The following is a 19364-nucleotide window of genomic DNA, read 5'->3' on the forward strand; positions in this document are numbered from 1 at the left end:
CTCAAATTTGGGGATTTTTTTGTCCTTTTTTTTTTTTTTTTTTTTTTTGAACACAGAAAGTATGTTTGATGATAATCGCTTAGGATTGGTGTAATTGTCTAGTGAACAGAGATGGCCCACTTACATTCAGTATAAACAGAACAGAGGAAGAGTATATGTTGTCACAGATCCAAGAGGAAGTTACCTTGTTCTTTGCTTAGAAAATCACTGCAGTAAAACATTAGGATTTTGCTTGGACTTGGCTATTATAGTCACTGAAGTCTTTCATCACAACTCCCAAATTAAATCCAGTTAACTTTCAGGCAGGTAATTGGGAAATTACTCTTTTTGTTTTATGATTTGATTTAGTGGTCTCCAGCAAGCTCTGTCAAGCTCTTCTTCTGGGTTTTACGAGCAATTATGTTGAGCCATTTATATTCTTATTAGAGAACTTAGTGTAATGTGTGTAATCTTGTACTCTTCGAAGTGATAATAAAATAAAAATCTTGTACAACGATATGCAAATGTGTATCCTCTTTCTTTATCATTTCGATATATTTTGATAGGAAGATGAAGCTGAAGAAAACAAGAATAAGATGGAGTCTGTAAAGCAGGACATGCTGCAACAAAGTGGGAAAATGGAAGAGCTGAAAAATATTCTACAGGCAGCTGAAAAAAGATTTGAAGAAATGAAAGAAAAAATTCACCAAGTAGAAGAAATTGCTGGTCCTGTTAAGGTAGCAATGACTTTATATTGTATTTTTCCTTTATTCATCTTTGGTGAGGGAGATGGTGTTAGAAGGAGGCAGGAGAAGAGTGTGCTCCTCTTGATCCTTGCATATGAAAATGGAAATAGGCCGTTCTGTCCAGAGCATGTCAAGAAGCATGAGGGGAAATACCTGGAAGATGATGTTCATCGTAATAGCTGCTACTATTAAGTTTGAAGAGAATTTAGTTTGTTACCAAGCGTCATGAATTGGACTTTTTTTCCTTCTGCTGAGGCCTGACTGAAAATATGAATAAGTGGCCATTTTCAAAATGGCATTTGGAGTTATGTATGGAATGTCTGTTCTGCAAAATGGCATAATCACAAAAGATGATAAGACGTATTTTTGATTGTTCAAGACTACAGAAAACAGCTGGGAACCACAGGGAATTAACAAGACTGAAGATAAAGGGCAGAGCAGTGTGGTGACATGCCAAGTTTGGTATTGAGAAGTAGAAGATGTCTCATGTTGCCAGAAATAACTAATGGGTTTGAAAGTGGAAGTGATGAAGTTGGGCAGATAAACAGTACTCTAAAACAGTGAAAGTATGAAATAAGAAAAACTCAGAACTATCACTCATTGTGACTAGGTCTCTTGTGTGACTCACTGGAACTGTAGAGTGATGTGTAGTCAGCCCAATTTAAAAAAAGCAAAAGCAAACAAAGAGGAATGAAACAGGTAAGGAAAAAAACTGATATAGCTATAGTACTGCCACAATAGGTATATTTGTTCTCTTTTCTTACAAAATTCTTTTTAACTAGAGTAGATGTATTCAGAATATTAGAACGCTATTGCTAGATAGTAAGGGGGCTAAGCGCAATGAAAGGTGACTTACATTTCTGAAAGGGTATTTTAGATTGGAGATACTTCTATGCAGTTTTTCAATAAGCTGTTCACACGTATCAAGCTGTGGTTTAAAGGTGGGATGGGAGAGCATCCATTATTGGCGATGGGTTTTTTTAATTCATGTAATAAAACTTTTGGTAAGCTAGCTACTAGTTGACAGGAATGAAGAAGAAAGTCATCTTCCAGCTAACTTACATCATTGTACCTCTTTCCTCTTCTGAACATAAAAAAATCTTTGCAGAGCTATGATAGCACTTTCACTGCATTAAGACACTGATACAGTCTAGAAGTTCCTATATCTATAATTATAATGGGATGTAGTAGGACACTCAGTTTTCTTATGGAAACTACATTCCAGTCATCAAACATTCTGACTGGAGTGTAGTGTACAAAATAAAGGTAGTTTTTAAGAGAACAGATATCTGTTTTTAAAGATTAAAACATAATACTCCCCTCAGGATACGATACCTAATCGTTATCAATTCAAGTTTGGGAAGCAGTGTAAACACTTACTATGTTCTTGTTGGGAATGAGTAAGACTTTTTGATCAATTGCTGTTAAACCACCTGGACTTTAGAAAGAACGATCACGCTAAATGCAAACAAGTAGATGGTATTGAAAACAACAAAGCTACCTGTGGTAGAGAGGTGCTTTGGAATCTACCACAAACAGTTCACTCTTCGTATCCTCGTTTATTCCAAACAGGATGAATTAAACCAAGCTGACTCAGAAGTAGAAAATAGTAAACGCCGTTTGCAGCATTATGAAGACAAAAAGAAAGAACACTTGGCTTGTATACAAAGACGTAAAGAATTACTAGCTGCCAAAGAAAAAGAATTAGAGGTAGTATCTCTTTTTCCTTTCTCTTTTTTGGTTGGTTGGTTGGTTGATTTTTAGCAGTTCAAATCAAATAATCAGGATCCTTTTAGTACTTAGATACTCAGTTGTTCTGCTTATATGACATATAGACCACGTTAATATTCAGATTTTTAACTTATTCTAAGCTGTTCATGTGTAAATCAAATACAAGTAACTTTGTACGTATAAATAGAGACTTTTCATTGTCTGGCATAGCACCTTTTAGTCTTGACAGATAACATAATTCTTCAGTGTTATCCAGCTAGGACTCTTCGGGATTTATGCAATGAGAAGATTGGAACGACTTAACCCGAAAACTTGTATTTTAGGTTAAATTGCATACATTTAATATTGCTTTGGTTTTTAGACGGTAAGGTTCTTTTTTCCTCCCCTGTGCAGATTTCATACCTGGTCTGTCAGAGGCTTATCTGATTGGACTTGATTAAATAACTCTGAAATCATATTCACAGAGGCTTTTGAGAGACTTAGTCCTATCGAGCTATGGTGAATTTGGTCCCTCATTTGTCTAATTAGATAAATAACTGTAAATACGTTAGAGTTCATGGATGGATACAGTTCTTATTGCTGGGATGATGACCTGCTTCTAACTGTTTTTAGTAAAATTGTTGATGATGCCAGTAATTTTGCTGTAAGGAGTGATGCACAACAAAACAAAGACTTTATTCTTGCTTAGAGACCTTGATTTTGCATAGCATAAAACATTCGTTGCAAGGACTAACAAACTTTTGAAAATCTAACAGTTTATTTAATTTCAAACTTTAGGAAAAAATTGCACAGGCTAGGCAAATATACTCGGAGCGCATTGAAGTTAGCAGAACTGTTAAGAGTCTTGATGCAGAAATGAATCGCTTGAGAGAGAGGATAAACTCAGAAAAAGATCGCCATGGAAACAGAGAAGAAATCATACAGTGAGTAACTTTTCATGCCTGCGTAGTTCAGGTATGACGGAAGAGGTAAGCAAAGGATAGTTTTCTTATTGGCTCATGATGAGGATATGCGGTTTTAATACTTCAACTATATATGACAGTATGAAAACATGCTGTGCCGATTGCTCAGTCAGTCAATACTAAACAGACTTGTGTGTGTTGAACTGCCCTCTAGTGATTTTTAGATTGGTTCTGTACTCTGAAATTATCAGTGGTCAACCGCTCGTAATGTTTCGAGGTAACCCCATGGTGACCAAGTGGTGTGAATGGACCCCAGATGCTGTGGGATCCATTGAGCATGAGGTGTAATTCTAGTCTGAAAAAACTAACGTAGAAGTTAGGCAATTATTTGAGGTTTTGACTGCAATGTATTTTTAAAAGTCGCTCACCTTGGATATTCTTAAACATGAGCAGCTTAATCGTTAGTTCTCTTTGGTGTCGGTTTCCCCTTATAAGGGGGAAAAGCAGAAGTAAAATTAATTTTTTGACCTCTTCATTTGTAGCTAGTGGCTTACCTTACTTGTCAGAATGCTTTTGGCTTCAAAATAAAGCTTTCATCTGGATGAAGAATTTTAGTCATCAAAATGTTTTTAAGTAGTTAAAACAATTGCTTGGTCTTTATGCGTGTTGATGGTAGGCTCTCTGATAAAACAGGCAATTTTTTGATGCAAAGGAAAAATATGAAGATGCAAACAGTAAAGTAAAGAATTTAAAGAAGTTTATTAAGCTGCTGGAAGAAATAATGACACAAAGATTCAAAATATATCGTCAGTTCTTAAGGTGAGTCATTTTTATGTAACTTCAGCTGTCAAATAACTTATATGTACAAATAAGTATTTTCTGAAGAATATAAAAATGCAGTTGTTTCCGGGAAGTGTTGTGAGTAATACCAGCAAATGAGGCTGTTAGGTCTCCATACTGTATGTGCTGAATTCAGTTGATCTAGCAGCACATTATTTTACCTTTTCTAAAGCGACTATATGGATTTCTTTTAATGAGAAAGGTCTGCACAGCTTCTACTTAAGTAGATAGGAGCAGAAGAAACCTCGTCATCACCTAAATCTGACAGCTTTTCAAGTGTTGAGTAGAACTTCATAGAATACAATGCAGCTATTCCACAAACGCTGTGATTATAACATTATAAATAATTAAACTGTTGGATTTTGGCAACTCTTGAGGTTTACTGGCAGAGGTACATAGTTCTTTGCTGCTTCCTTGATGTGGGAGACTGCTTTCTTTGGCCAGCGAAATATACTAGGGTGATGTGTGGATTGTACCTGTACTTTAAGGTCTAAATTATAGAGCAGATGCAAGAGAATGAGGTTTTGATGGGTGGCACTCGCAGCAATGGCTCCCTCAGCTGGGGATTTAAAAATGAGGGGTAAGCAATTAACAGTTAGGTCCTGAAATAGGTTAAAGTTGTAGATCCCTATCACTGGAAGCTCTTAAAAAGGTGGTAGACTATGCCTGACAAACATCTGTCTAAGTATACTTGAGATTCATTTTGACGGTATGTTTTTATGTGGATTTTTCATTAAAGAGTCTCCAAAGTAGACTCTAGTTCATGTTTGCTGTGAACTAAACCAGCAGGTATGAGAGAATTTGGATAAGGTCTAGCGAGTGCCCTGTTGCACTTGATTTTATTTTGTCTTTTAGATTACCTGATATTGAACAAAGCTTCGACAAAACTGGTACACGTTTCTGTTGAATCCTGTGATACTTCTCGAGTGAGACAATGGCACGATTGATTATTTTAATTCCAGACAGTTCTTGTGATTAGTGTTTCAACATAACTTCCAATCCTTACCTCACTTTCGTCTTGCATAGCTGTTTAACTTCATCTTGCTCCCAGATCCAATACCATAATGTCTAATGGTTTAGCGCAGCCTGGACTGACATTTGCAAAAAGAATGTGATCAGTGGGAGCGCCACGCTTCCACACCAGGAAAGGTCTCAACTGTCCTGACTTAATCAAAGACGGTTCTGTTTCAATACTTGTTTTAGACAGCAAAATGTCCTCACCATACTAGTATTGAAATAATCTGGACTTCCATTGATTTTTTCATTGAGTCAAATTAGCTGAAATATCCTCACATAATTTCATAATGGGCCAAGCACTTCTTTCCTCTGCCCTATACTGAAAAAGTTTTCAGATCTTTGTTCAGATTTTGCAATTTGAAAGCTTCCTGTCTCACAGAACCTCTGTTTTATTAGGAAGGCACCCCTTCTTCTTGTTTCAATCCCTTAGTATCCTCTACCTATCAATGAAGATTAGTTTTGGTGGCCTCTCTTCAAAAGATACAGCAGATTACCCTGTGGAGCGTTTCATAAGGGTGTGCGATCATTCCTTGGCCTCATCCCAAGTTCGAAAGTCCCGAGTTCCTCAAAGATCGAAAGGTGATTTGGGAAATGAAGCTATGGTGCTTGTAACAATAAACCTCTCTACAAGGATTTTAGACTATAATAGTTGGATTATATCCAACAATTCATGAAACTGCTACTCGCAAAACTCTGAGATCTCATCTGCCTGTTTGAAAAATGTCTGTGATGGATCTCACTTGAAATCCCAAATCCTTATTGTTGGTGGGAGGTAATTTTCTTTTACCTCTTGGATACTTAGAAAAATTAGGGATCTGCTTTAAGTTAAATATCTTGGTTCCTTTTGTAGCTAGTGAAGCTCAGTAGATTGAGAGATTTTTTTTAAGTAGGTTAATATGCTATCTTAGAATCAGATTAATTTCTTGCTCTTGACGGGCTACCGAGGGAGCATAGGTGATGATCTTAGATTTGGACACTTAAGCTGCTGTAAAGCTAGTGTTAGATGCGAGGAATAACTTGGAATAATTACCATGCTGTATCTGCGGTTCTAGTTGTGCTGCCTTTTAAGCACTGCACTAAATTGTGACTGATGTTCTGCTCTTCTCCAATGCAGTCCTTCCCCTTTATCGTTCTCTTCAGGAAAAATTGAGGGACAGTAGTGTTGGCCCTCTTCTTCATACTTTTCAGTCTGTGTTTTTTAAGTGGATGTCAATAGGTTCTCCTGATCATTATTATCTATTAGAGCCGTATTCTGTGCAGTGGAGATGCAGAAATACTAGTGGATAAAATTTACATGCACAATCAGATACTTGCCTTTTGGTGCCTATAGGTATGTCTGTAGGCACAGTAGGTTATTTAGCTCCCATTAGTCCTAAATTGATATCATCTTTACAGCCTATAGAGTGATTCTGTAGACCAGCTGCTAAGTGTCTACTTAAAGATGTGTTGATTTGCCCTCTGTTGGCTCTTCTTTTGTAGATCTCCACTGACTATAATGGATACTTAGTTGTCTTATCTCTGGGTGTATACTTTGAATCTTTTGATCTCAAACTGAAACTTGTTTCTAGAGTACAAATTTGAGTTCAAGTATAGTATATCTTAAAGTTCTGTAGTCCTTCCTTGAAGGAACTGTGATGTGTTGTCCACTGGGGAATTATATAGTGGGATGGGGGATAAAAGGGGTAAGAAAGGAGTATTCAACACTGTCCAATTCCTGCAGTCTAACAGAGTTCACAAGTTCTTTCCTATGCTTACTGTACAGTGTGAATACTGGATGGTAAAAAGGAAATGGAGTCTGGTTATTTTTCTGCTCAAGCTGTGGAAAAAGAGGGTATTTAAAAAAAAAAAAAAAAAAAAAAGAGAGAGAAAAAGAGAGAGAGAGAGAGGAGAGAGTTGTTGTTTCCAGCTGATTGAAGCACAGACTTCTAGAAATTAGTCTTGATTGAGAAATACCAAGCATATACTTCTAGGTTTATTATTTTGTTACTGTACTTGTATGATTCTCTTGAATATGTTGGGTTTCTAACGCTAACTCCTGCAGAGTGTACTTGATTTGGGGAAGTGTTATTAATGGTGTAGTGCTTAATGTTTGAGATTATGATGTGGTACTGCTGATTTAAAAAAAAAAAAAAAAAAAAAAAATCTGCTGTCACTTATTTGCATGTTTTAAAACTCACTGACCTAATATTTATTTGCATAATTTAACTGATTTAAGGCTCCTTTCTTTACGATGCAAGCTCTACTTTGACCATTTATTACGTATTCGAGCTTATTGTGGAAAAATACTTTTTGATCATAAGAATGAGACACTTTCAATAACAGTAAGTTATTTTCTGTTTCTTCAATTATCATAATATTGAATATAAATAGATAGATTTCTTTATATCAGTCGCTGGAGCATGCGTTGCAAAGGATAATGAATCACTCTCCCCTCCACAAAATACAGTGTCCTCAATTGTAGCGCATCAGTTGAAAACAAGCAACAACAAAAACAAACCATATCCTCATCTTATGATTGGGCTGCTAGAAAGCATGGAATAAATTTGGATTTTTTTTCCTGCACAGTGGACAAATTCCTAGTCTTTCAAGGTTATTTCAGTTCCTATTTCAGTTACAGGAGGCTTTATTTTATTCGTGTGATTATTTAATGGATATCAGTATTATTTTGTTAGCTATTTCCTTTTAAAGGCTGATAGCTTCAATATTATGCATTTTCTGTGCGTTCTGTAAGTTTATCTTTTAATGTGCCTCCCCAAAAATGTTAGTAGGTGCTTTTAAAAACATTGCAAGAACATTTTTTCTGCTCAGTTGCAGTTTTGATGCTTTATTACTTTCACCTTTGTTATGAAATGTTCCTAATAGGTTTTTTCTTTTTTTTTTTTAAATTTTCCTTCTCTTTAAATAGTTAAGTATTATAGACTTCTGTCAGTTCACAGTAAAACACGACTATGCTACCCAAAGTTTAGAGCTTCAAGTTGTGAGCTTTGAAATAAGCTAAAATTCATTAGATAATACTTTGAGATTTCTTCAGATATAGTAATGAATTCTATTTGTTAACACCAGTAGTAGTGCAGTAGTAGTGCAGTACTACTACTAGTAGTGCAGTAGATGCAGTAGTTTCAGCAAAAAGAAAGGGCCTAAAGAGATCCGTGCATAAATCTGAACCCTGCAAGATTCTTGGCCTATATTCCCTGATAACTTTCATATTTAGTGTTTATGGGTTTCATCTTAGTACACTACATCTCCTTGAGTCATGCTCTTGAATTTCAAGAGTCCCAGAGATAGCTAGCGTATTAATGCTAAAATTTCTCTCCAGTCACAGAGTACTTGCTTTTGTTTCTGTAGGAGACTTGGGTTTTAGGAATTTAGGGGAAAAAATATGTAGTGACAGCGTAAATATTCTTTGATATAGTGCTAATTAATTGGGAGAAGTAACTTCCAGCTCAATCAGCAAGTCTAGTCATTACCTGGCATTATCAGTTTAATATTTATAGCTGATGTTTTGTCTTTTCCTTGCAAGAGTTAATATCATACAAGAGATCTAAATTTAATCAAGGAAGGTAAACTGGAAAAAAAAAAAGTTTACAAAATAATTTTAATTTTCTTGCTTAGTTTAAATGTACTATAATTGACAGGCCAAAATGCTTAAATTTAATCTTAGTGAGTGCCACAAAGTGTCATCATAATCCATGGAACAAAGGACTGTTTACAACACTTCACTTATTTTTTCCACAGAAACTGTTCCTTTAAAATACTGGCGTGATTCAATTACCTGCTATTCTATTATAGTTGTTAACATTTGGGATTTTACAATAATAAAAGAATCCTGGTTGACAGCTGTTAAACATTGTTTAATGGCTATAAAAAATAGAGAATCAGCTAAGAAAATACTGGCAAAGTCATTTGTTTACTCTGTTCTATTTGTTTTCTAGTGAGGGGGAAGATTGCAATGATTCTGGAAATATATTTTAAAAAGTTTAGGAGCCATTCTGTTTTAGTTTCATTTCAGATACATAGCACTGAAATACATAAGCTTGTTCTCAAGTGATCTGTATCTGTACATGTGTGTAATGTGTTTCCAGTTAAAACTATGATTCTGTTAGTAAGTCTCCATCCTAAGTTTAAAAATTGCTCCATTTTATTTCAAGGTCCAGCCTGGAGAGGGAGACAAAGCTTCCCTTAATGATGTGAGATCGTTGTCAGGAGGTGAACGTTCCTTCTCAACAGTTTGTTTCATTCTTTCTCTGTGGTCCATTACTGAATCTCCTTTCAGATGCTTGGATGAATTTGATGTCTACATGGTATAGTTTAAACTTACATTGTATTTTCCTTTCTGATTTGTATAGATTAGTGAAGCAGTTAGAATTTAAAATATTATAGTAACTGTAAATAATACTTACCAGGGAGCTTGTTCACTTAGCTTAGTGGTTTTTGAAGCTCACTCTGTTTTTGAAGTTGGTACCAAGAGTTCTGAGTGTATCTGTTTAAACTGCATGCTTAAACCTTAGTTAAGCACGCGATTCATGAAATGGAAGTTTCTGTTACTTCCTCAAGCAGTTGCTATTCTGCCTATCACAAATTGCCTTTATAGAATACTGTGACAGTCCTGGGCTTGGCCCACATGTTGACTTTTACCAAATTCAGGATTGATTCCGCGGCGCCCCCCCCCCCCCCGGGCTAGTCTAGCAGTTGAGTTCAGTGTTGCTGTTCAGAAACTTGAAGGTAGACCAAGCCTTGTACCTTCACTCAGTAGCTCCTTTCAAAGAGACTGAAATGCAGAATAATGAACAGCAAATACCAATGTCAGCTAAAACTGACAAAGCTCCTCTTTGTACATGGCTTCTCTGGATGGGCGATTAACCAATTCAAAAATCTCTTTTACTTTCCTACTTACTACTAATCAGTGTGGTATGATTTGGGAGAAGAATTAATTCCAGGTGACAGAAATAATAAGTAGATACTAGATTTTGTTTTTTATCTTGCCTTCAGTGTCTCTCCACTATCAGTGATCTATTGACTGCAAATTGCAGACCTGGAAAGGAAAAAGAGAATATACTGTACACATAAAGAATTTTGGAGGAAAGGGTGCATCTAACCTGGTCAAGCAGCCATTTTTCAGTGTGCGTTAAGATATATATGTCATAAATCAATGACACAGTTCTTAAGTTCTGTAGCTACTTTGACTGTAATCCTGGAGACCTACCACAAGAGGACTCTGTCAGCCTATTTGCAACGGAGATGCATAGACTCATGCATAATAGTATGTGGAAGCAGAGCTTTGTTTAACCCTGCTAATAATAGTATCCCATTCTACATGTTTTATACCATCTTATACATTAATCTTTTTTAAATCAGGTACATACATATGTATGTCTTATGCAACCCTTCAATGCTTTCATGTAAAGTTGAGACAGGGTTTTATAGGAAACATCATTTTACTAAAATACAATGCATCTTAGCATACCAATTAAGTAAAAGATACTACATGGCTATATTAAAGTTGGTAGAAAAAAAGATTGGCGTAAGTGTGTGTGGTTCTTCAGATAGAAGCTTTCCATAGTGCACATATACTGAAAGGAATTTATTCTTAAACTTTTATTCTGAATCTGTCCTTGACTGTAGTTTGCAGCTTTTTAGAATTTAACTGTAATATTCTCCAGCACAGTTTTTACAGGACTTCTCTTTAGTTCATATACAGTAAAACTTTGGTAATTTTGGCAGGTTTTCCTATTAAGATATTTTCTAATTGTTTTTTTTTTTTTCCCCTCGGGTAGTTATCTTAATTTGTATAATAGTAAGTTAGTAAAGTAGAGGGTCAGTATGAGTATGATGAATCTTCTGTCTTTAGGATATGGTTAACAGAAGAATTGCAATGGATATGATGCTCAAGGTGGCTGACTCTCAGCGTCATCGACAGTTCATTTTGCTCACCCCACAAAGTATGAGGTAATGATGTGTTATATTTCCTAGTACAAGAAGTACAAGGAAGTTGTATTGCAAGGAGTATAATCTGAAAAAAAGTAAATGTGAGGGGAAAGAAACTTGGCTATTTGTAGTGGTATAATATCAACACCTAAGCAGTTCATCACTGTGATTCTATAAGTTAATAGCAGGATTTTTTCACTCTTTCTTAAGAAATGTTTCTTACTATGGTAAATCAGTGGGACTTGAATCAGAATATCATCTCTAGTGCATCAGCTTTTTGAAATTTTTCTTTGTTGAAAGTTGGCTCCAGAAGCTTTTAGCCCAGTAGTTACCAGAGTCACCTTCCCCACCCCCCCCTCCCAAAATTGACAAAAGATACTGCATTTTTTTCCCCTTTTTTCCCCTTTAATACTAATGAACTTTTAAGTGGTTTGTGTTATCTGAGTAGACTTTTTTTTTTTTTTTTTTCACTCACTAAGCTAGAACTTACTAGGGGTAACTTACCCCTTGTTTCCTTGTTTTGATCAAGTAGTCCACTGTTCTTAAAGTTCCGTATAATTCCCTGGTAAAACTATGCCCAGCCAAGGGTACAGTCACTGTCAAACCTTATGCATGCAACTGTTTTCTCTAGCCAAATATAATCAGTGAAACCTGCGGAGGATAATTCACATCACCTAAGAACTTTCTTCTCTCAGCTGACTATACAGGAAGTTTAAGCAGTCTTTAAGATGAGGTTCATTTTGTATAACTGTCTTGCCTTCCTAAAATTTAAAAAAGTAGAAGAGTATTCTGTTATGTAAGTGGAAGTGCTTTTGGATAAATTTCTGCAACTCTATTTAATAGAGATGTAGGAATTTCCTGAATGGTAACTGTTTAAAAGTTTAAATATTGAAGTGTAATTTGGTTTTGATTTTGTTGTATCCTGTTACCATATCGCATGTTCAGTAATAATATGCAAACAGTGTAACAGAAACAAAAGCACAAAGGCAGCCTCAGTGAAAGTACAGGTAGAGCAATCAATGGAAAAACTCTAACCTAAGTATATCTTTAGTAACTGTGTTCATATGTATGATGTGAGTGATTATGCGTATATAAAGCATGTGCCGCTTCAGGGTCTATAAGGCAAATATGAACCATATTTGATAACTATTTCTTTTGCAATTTCACTTCAAAGTACCCTTTTCATAATTCTGGCAGTCTAATTGTTAGAAGTCATGTGAATGAAATCAGTTGTTGTCTTTACCTCAAGCTTTGGCCTAAATCTTGCTGTGGTATAGTTCAATGAAGCCAAAACTTCGCCCCATGTTACTGTTTAAAACTGTCTAAGAAAAAAGATAGAATTATGTAAAGGCAAATATACAGTGGAAAGAAGAAATACTGAAATTTGTGTAGAGGAAAACACTATTTAAATGATGTATGTTTTATTTTTAGTTCTCTACCTACAAGTACCCTTATTCGAATCCTCCGACTGCAAGACCCTGAAAGAGGCCAAACAACACTGAATTTCCGAAATAGGAATGAAGAGGAGGAAAATCAATAAGTATATCTGTGTATGAATGTAACAGTTTTGAGGATTGTTACAGTATAAATGTGTATTGATGTATACAAGGTTATTACTTCCTGTTGCTGGATAGGAGGACCTTTCATTAGATACCTGCAGGAAAAGAAAAGGTTCTTTTATATATATATAAATATTTTTTTTTTTAGAACTACTGTATGTGTTTGTACAGACAAAGGATTTAAGCACAATGTGTAAACTTAATACACAGTTTTGATGATGGGAAAATCCTAACTGTTCAGCTGATGGATATTTTTAACTCCTAATTATTAGATCTTTTAATCAATTGTTCTGTTTTTTCCTAAAAATATGAAATATATTTTGTATAACTGTGACGTAATATTTTAATAAACTCTGAGAACTGACACTTGTAGTAATGCTTTAGTGTCCCTACACACTTAAAAACTGATCTTAAGGTATGTCTTCCTAACTCTTGCTTTATTTGTTGAACATACGCTAATTAACATGTGCAGTAAATGTGTTTTCATTTTTCCCATGGAACTACAGCTGCTGAACACAACTAATTTTTACTTACAGTGTATACTTGCATTATTAGAAAAGTGAAAATTCCCTTGCAGTATGTTCCCTGGGTAGGGGAGAATGTCTTGTCTTCCTTCCTAAAGAGTTTGTAGAGAAGAGTTTGAGTGTCTTTGGACATGAGCTTACAAAAACTATAGCGAATCATGTTGGTTTTTTTTTTTAATATAAACTAAAATAAATGAAAGTGACAAAAGTCCTTATTGAAGTAGAGATGTTCAATATATAGGAATGGAGTAGAATAGAATTTTGAGAAATGATACAGTAAGTTTTTTTATAGCATTGAAGGCTTTCTGTTTTTGTTCCGGGGCTAAACCACAGTAAAGGCAGTTAAAATAAGAGTGACCTTTGCATTTATTAAAAAATGCAAACATTTATCGGGGATGGAGGGAGAAAGAAAAAGTAGGTCTTTCAAATTGCTCCATATTAACTTTCTTCTCTCCTGTTCTTCTCCCTCCAGGAACTTGAAATTGTTGGGAGCTCTTCAAAAACAATCAGTTTAAAGTTCAGCCATTAGGCATACATTTTCTTGACATTACAGGGTCTCAGGAACAATTAAGACTTTTCAGAGAACAGTTCTAAAATTGCTACAGTTATTTACCAAATAGCAGTTCCTCAATAAAATTTCTTTACAGTTCAAATTCTAAATTGTCGTGATAGCTACTTTTTTTTTTGCCATTGCATGGTGATATGTGTTAACATTTAGTTTTTACACAAGCATGTATTAAGTTTGTAGGTGTTTTTAAGATACAGAAGTTAGTGAAGAATTGAAAGAAATACAGTAGCACTGCCGTAGATTCCTTACTGTATTCTAACTTTAGGAATTGCATCTAGTGACTTTTTTAAAGACTTCAGAAGTTTACTTCCGAAAGGCTAGAGTAATGGCCAACAAACTCATAGCAGCCTCCCCGTGTCTGAGAAGAGGTTACTTGGAAAATAGAGCCAGGTTTTTTACTGAAGCACGTGGCAGGAGAACAAGAGACAGTGGTCATAAAATGAAGTGGGTAAGTTTTGAAAGGATGGAGGGGAGGGAGGAAGAAGAGTTCATGATGAGTATCGTAAATATCAGAGCAGTTTGCCCGCAGAGGCTGTAGAATCTGTCCTTGGAGGATTCAGGGTTGCTCCTGCTTTGAGCAGGAGGTTGGACTAGAGACCTCCGGAAGTCTCTACCAAACTAAACAATTCTGTACTCCTATGGTTTTTGTGAAGTATATACTAAAGAAACTTGCAAATTTTTTAGGGTTATGTGAAGTATTGGGGTGGGGAGGGAACATGCAAACTGCATACTTTGCAAAACTTTTCTGGAATGCAAAATTCAATTTAGCTTGTTTTTCTGGGTACTGTTACATGATCTTCAACCACATTTTAAGTTTGGTAAAACTAGAATATGAATTTACCATATATGAATTTATACAATGATGTAGTATCAGTTTCTCCTATTTTGTTCAGCATCCAAGAAATTAAAGCAAGAGTGCAGAGGCAGGGGAGAGAAAAGTGTTTTTATCTCCATTAGTACTTTCATAGTTGTGTGGAGAAAAGAAGGAAAAATCACTTTCCTACTGGACTAACACTTTAACTTTCTCCCAAGCTTTCCACAGACTGCTGGAATAAGTCCTACTTGAAATATTGGAGCAGTTAGCAGCACTTCTGATCTTTTAGTCTGATCCCAAATCATATGATGTATTTATTCTAATCTATCACTGTACTTAATGAAAATGTGTGCCTGACTGTGATTATGATAAGCAACTGTTTTCATGGTAGAGGATTACTTCTGAATAAACAGTTACTGAAGCAGTTGCTTGGATACATTTATTTTTGCAGTGATTCTACTAAGGTCTCAAAGCTGTCCTATTCTTGGTACTTTAGATAAGGAGTTTGTTTATACCAGCTACCTAGACAGAAACAGTTGTGATCATGATGTTACATTTGTGACTGTTGACCATTTAAGATGGCAGTGGATTGCTTAATGTTGCATTAAGGTATTTAGAGGTATTTAACTTTGAGGAAATGTAGAAAGATGTACTGCTTCTCTAATAAGCATGTGTAAGTGAATCACAGAATAGCGTTGGAAGGGACCTACGGAGATCATCTAGTCCAACACCCCTGCTCAAGCAGCGTCATCTAGAGCATGTTGCACAGGATCGTGTCCGTATATCTGGAGATATCTCCAGAGAAGGAGACTCCACTACCTCTCTGGGTAGTCTATTCCAGTGCTCAGTCACCCTCACAGTAAAGACGTTTTTCCTCATGTTCAGGTGGAACTTCCTGTGGTTCAGTTTGTGCCTGTTGCTTCTTGTCCTGTTGCTGGGCACCACGGAGAAGAGTCTGGCCTCATCCTCAGATACTTGTACACATTGATCAGATCACCTCTCAGTCTTCTCTTCTCCAGGCTCAACAGGCCCAGCTCTCGCAGTCTTTCTTCAGAGGAGAGATGCTCCAGTCCCCTCTTCATCTTTGGAGCCCTCTGCTGGACTCTCTCCAGCAGTGCTATGTCTCGCTGGGGAGCCCAGAATTGGACACTACTCCAGGTGAGGCCTCCCCAGGGCTGAGGAGAGGGGCAGGATCACCTGCCTCCACCTGCTGGCAACACTCTGCCTAATGCACCCCAGGATCCCACTGGCCTTCTTGGCCACAAGGGCACACTGCTGCCTCATGCTCCACTTGTTGTCCACCAGCACTCCCAGGGCCTTCTCGGCAGAGCTACTTTCCAGCAGGTCAACCCCCAACCTGTACTGCTGCATGGGGTTATTCCTTCCCCAGGTGCAGGACCTTGCACTTGCCTTGGTTGAACTTCACGAGGTTCCTCTCCGCCCACCTCTCCAGCCTGTCCACGTCCCTCGGAATGGCAGCACAGTCTTCTGGTGTGTCAGCCTCTCCTCCCAGTTTAGTCTCACCAGCAAACTTGCTGAGGGTTCACTCTGTCCCTTCCTCCAGGTCAGTGATGAATACGTTGAACAAGACTGGACCCAGGACTGACCCCTGGGGGACACTGCTAACTACAGGCCTCCAACTTGACTCTGCGCCATTCACCACAACCCTCGGAGCTCAGCCATCTAGACAGTTCTCAAGACACCTCACCGTCCACTCATCTAGCCCATGCTTCCTGAGCTTACCTAGGAGGATGTGATGGGAGACAGTGTCCAAAGCCTGGCTGAAGTCCAGGGAGACAACATCCACTGCTCTGCCCTCATCTACCCAGCCACGCATTCCAATCAGAAAAGGCTATCAGATTGGCCAAGCATGATTTCCCTCTGGTGAATCCATGCTGACTACTCCTGATCCCCTTCTTGTCCTCCACATGCTTAGGGAGGACCTCCAGGATGAGCTGTTCCATCAGCTTTCCCGGGATGGAGGTGAGGCTGACAGGCCTGGAGTTTCCTGGCTCCTCCTTCTTGCCCTTTTGGAAGACTGCCGTGACATTGGCTTTCTTCCAGTCCTCAGGCACCTCTCCTGATCTCCAGGACCTTTCCAAGAGGATGGAGAGTGGCCTAGCAACAACATCCGCCAGCTCCCTCAGCACTCGTGGGTGCATCCCATCGGGGCCCACGGATTTGTGGATGTCGAGTTTGGACAAAAGATCTCTAACCCAATAGTCCTCGACCATGGGAGAGTCTTCCTTTCTCCAGCCTTCCTCTCTTGTCCCCAGGGTCTGGAATTCCTGAGGACTGGCCTTAGCAGTGAAGACGGAAGCAAAGGCAGCATTCAATAACTCTGTCTTCTCTGTATCCTTTGTTACCAGGGCACCCGCCCCATTCAGCAGTGGGCCCACGTTTTCCCTAGTCTTCCTTTTGCTACTGATGTATTTGAAGAAGCCCTTCTTCTTGTCCTTGACATCCCTTGCCACATTTAATTCCAAATGGGCCTTAGCCTTCCTTGTCGCATCCCTGCACACTCTGACAATGTCCCTGCATTCCTCCCAAGTGGCCTGTGCCCTTTTCCACATTCTGTGTACTTCCTTCTTCTGCTGGAGTTTTGCCAGCAGTTCCTTGCTCATCCATGCAGGTCTCCTGCCCGCTTTGCTGGACTTCTTCCTCAGGGGGATGCACCCATCTTGAGCCTGGAGGAGGTGATACTTGAATATTAACCAGCTTTCTTGGACCCCTCTTCCTTCTAGGGCCCTAACCCATGAGATTCCCCTAAGTAGGTCCCTCAAGAGGCCCAAGTTAGCTCTCCTGAAGTTCAGGGTTGCAATCCTACTTACTGCCCTGCTTCCTCCTTGTCTCATGGTCACTCCACCATCTCATGGTCACTACAGGCAAGGCTGCCCCCAACCTTCACATCTCCAACCAGACCTTCGTTGTTTGTTAGTACAAGGTCCAGCAGCACACCTCTCCTCGTTGGCGTCTCCACCACCTAGGTCAAGAAGTTATCCTCAATGCTCTGCAGGAACCTCCTCGACTCTTTGTGCCTAGCTGTGCTGTCTTCCCAACAGATGTCAGGGTGGTGGAAGTCCCCCGTGAGAACCAGGGCCTGTGATTGTGATGCGACTTCCAGCTGTCTGTAGAAGGCCTCATCGACGACTTCCTCCTGATCAGGTGGCCTGTGGTAGACCCCCACAACAGTGTCACCCATGTTAGCCTGCCCTTTCATCCTTACCCACAGCCTCTCCACTTGCTCTTCATCCACCCCGAGGCAGAGCTCCACACATTCCAGTTGCTCCCTCACATAAAAGGCAACTCCACCACCTCGCCTTCCTGGCCTGTCTTTCCTAAAAAGCACGTAGCCATCCATGACAGCATCCCAGTCATGTGAACTATCCCACCATGTCTCCGTAACTGCAACGAGACCATGGCCCTGCGACCGCACACAGATCTCTAACTCTTCCTGCTTATTCCCCATGCTGCACGCATTGGTGTACAGGCATTTCAGAGAGCCAGTTGAGTATGCAGGTTTCTCAGGAGGGGCGCAAAAGGACCTTCCATAGCCATGTTCCATGCTGTCTCTCCTGGCTGCATGCACTTGCTGAAAGGGGCATAAAATCCCAGGAATATCCAACATCCTGTCTACAGCTCGTAATTTAAGCCTAAATTGAAACCTTGGACATATCTGCACCTAAAGCATAGATATTCCAGAAGTATATTGCTTTTTCAGAACATGTCTAATTTACAGTAGGACTTGCCAAACTAAGTGTTACACTTCTTAAGAATATTAGTTGTCTAGTCTAAATAAAATTCTGGTAAAAAGAGAGCTTGAAATCTTTTTTCTTTTCTTTTTTTTCCTCCTCCTCTATTACTATGCTAAAGACATGAAATAAGAATTAAGGGAAAAGGTATTTTTTTAAATTCTTCCCTCTCCCCTTTTGGAAGTGTCTGGCAAAAATGTGTAAAACGAGTATTACTTTTAGATTTGTGAATACACAGAATGACTTGTGTCATGCTTTATTGTCTTATTTATAGCTAGTAGAACTGTCTAATTTCTTCATAAGGCAAAGAAGAAATATCAAACATGCAACTGTAAGATACTCTCAGCTTTTTTTTTTTTTTTTTTGGTAATCCTTCTACTTTGTTTAAAGCACCTGGGAAACCTGCTATAGGAAAGATTTTGTTTTTTTTTTTTAATCTACACTTTCTGCAGTCTGTGTTTTGCAGCTCTCAGTGTTTTTCCAAGCCTATGCAAAGCTTGTAGTTGCCACAGTATAGAGCAGAACTTGATGGATGTGCTGCATAGAGTTGAGGAGGAGGAATATGGTTCTCTTGACTCTACCGTCTCAATAATCATACTTTATGTTATCAATAATGTCGTATGGTGAGAGGAAAGACTCTCACTTAAGGAGGGAAAAACATTAAAAGACCAGGCTTAGGCCAAGCAAATAAATTGTATTTGACTTACAGCTAGCTTAAAAAGTTATGTAAACACAGGTGTAGTAGGTATACTGTTAAACCTTAGCATCAACATCTTAGAGGATAAACAGCTGCTCTCTTGGCAAATACAAGAACTACAACTTTTGTTTTTGTATAATACGACTCTTCCAATGAGCGAGTGCAAAGAAATTTCTTCATGCTTTCGTAATAAAATACATATTTCCCAGGAGTACAACGACAGATAACTGCAAGAGCTTGGAATCTTTTTTTTTTTTCTTTTTTTTTCCCTCTATTACCATGCTGAAGATATGAAATAAGAATTAGGGGA

At 38.2% G+C, this 19364-nt stretch overlaps 1 protein-coding gene across 5 annotated transcripts in view; it reads left to right on the forward strand.

The window, feature by feature from the left end:
• SMC6 (structural maintenance of chromosomes 6) overlaps window positions 1-15022 on the forward strand; it is a 36048-nt gene extending 21026 nt beyond the window's left edge. For 3 of the 5 annotated variants that reach the window (XM_068937124.1, XM_068937126.1, XM_068937127.1), the window contains 8 exons: window positions 546-716; window positions 2298-2435; window positions 3234-3379; window positions 4052-4177; window positions 7431-7536; window positions 9364-9516; window positions 11064-11161; window positions 12572-13065. In XM_068937124.1, the coding sequence (XP_068793225.1) occupies window positions 546-716; window positions 2298-2435; window positions 3234-3379; window positions 4052-4177; window positions 7431-7536; window positions 9364-9516; window positions 11064-11161; window positions 12572-12680 (1047 nt within the window). In that variant the 3' untranslated portion in view covers window positions 12681-13065. Of the gene's footprint in view, window positions 1-545; window positions 717-2297; window positions 2436-3233; window positions 3380-4051; window positions 4178-7430; window positions 7537-9363; window positions 9517-11063; window positions 11162-12571; window positions 13066-13695 lie in introns of those variants that run through there. The other 2 variants (XM_068937125.1, XR_011140039.1) reach the window with 2 other exon arrangements.
• Window positions 15023-19364: the final 4342 nt, after the last annotated feature.

This window comes from Struthio camelus, chromosome 3 (assembly GCF_040807025.1).
Source record: "Struthio camelus isolate bStrCam1 chromosome 3, bStrCam1.hap1, whole genome shotgun sequence".
In the NCBI taxonomy this organism is placed as follows: Eukaryota; Metazoa; Chordata; class Aves; order Struthioniformes; family Struthionidae; genus Struthio; species Struthio camelus.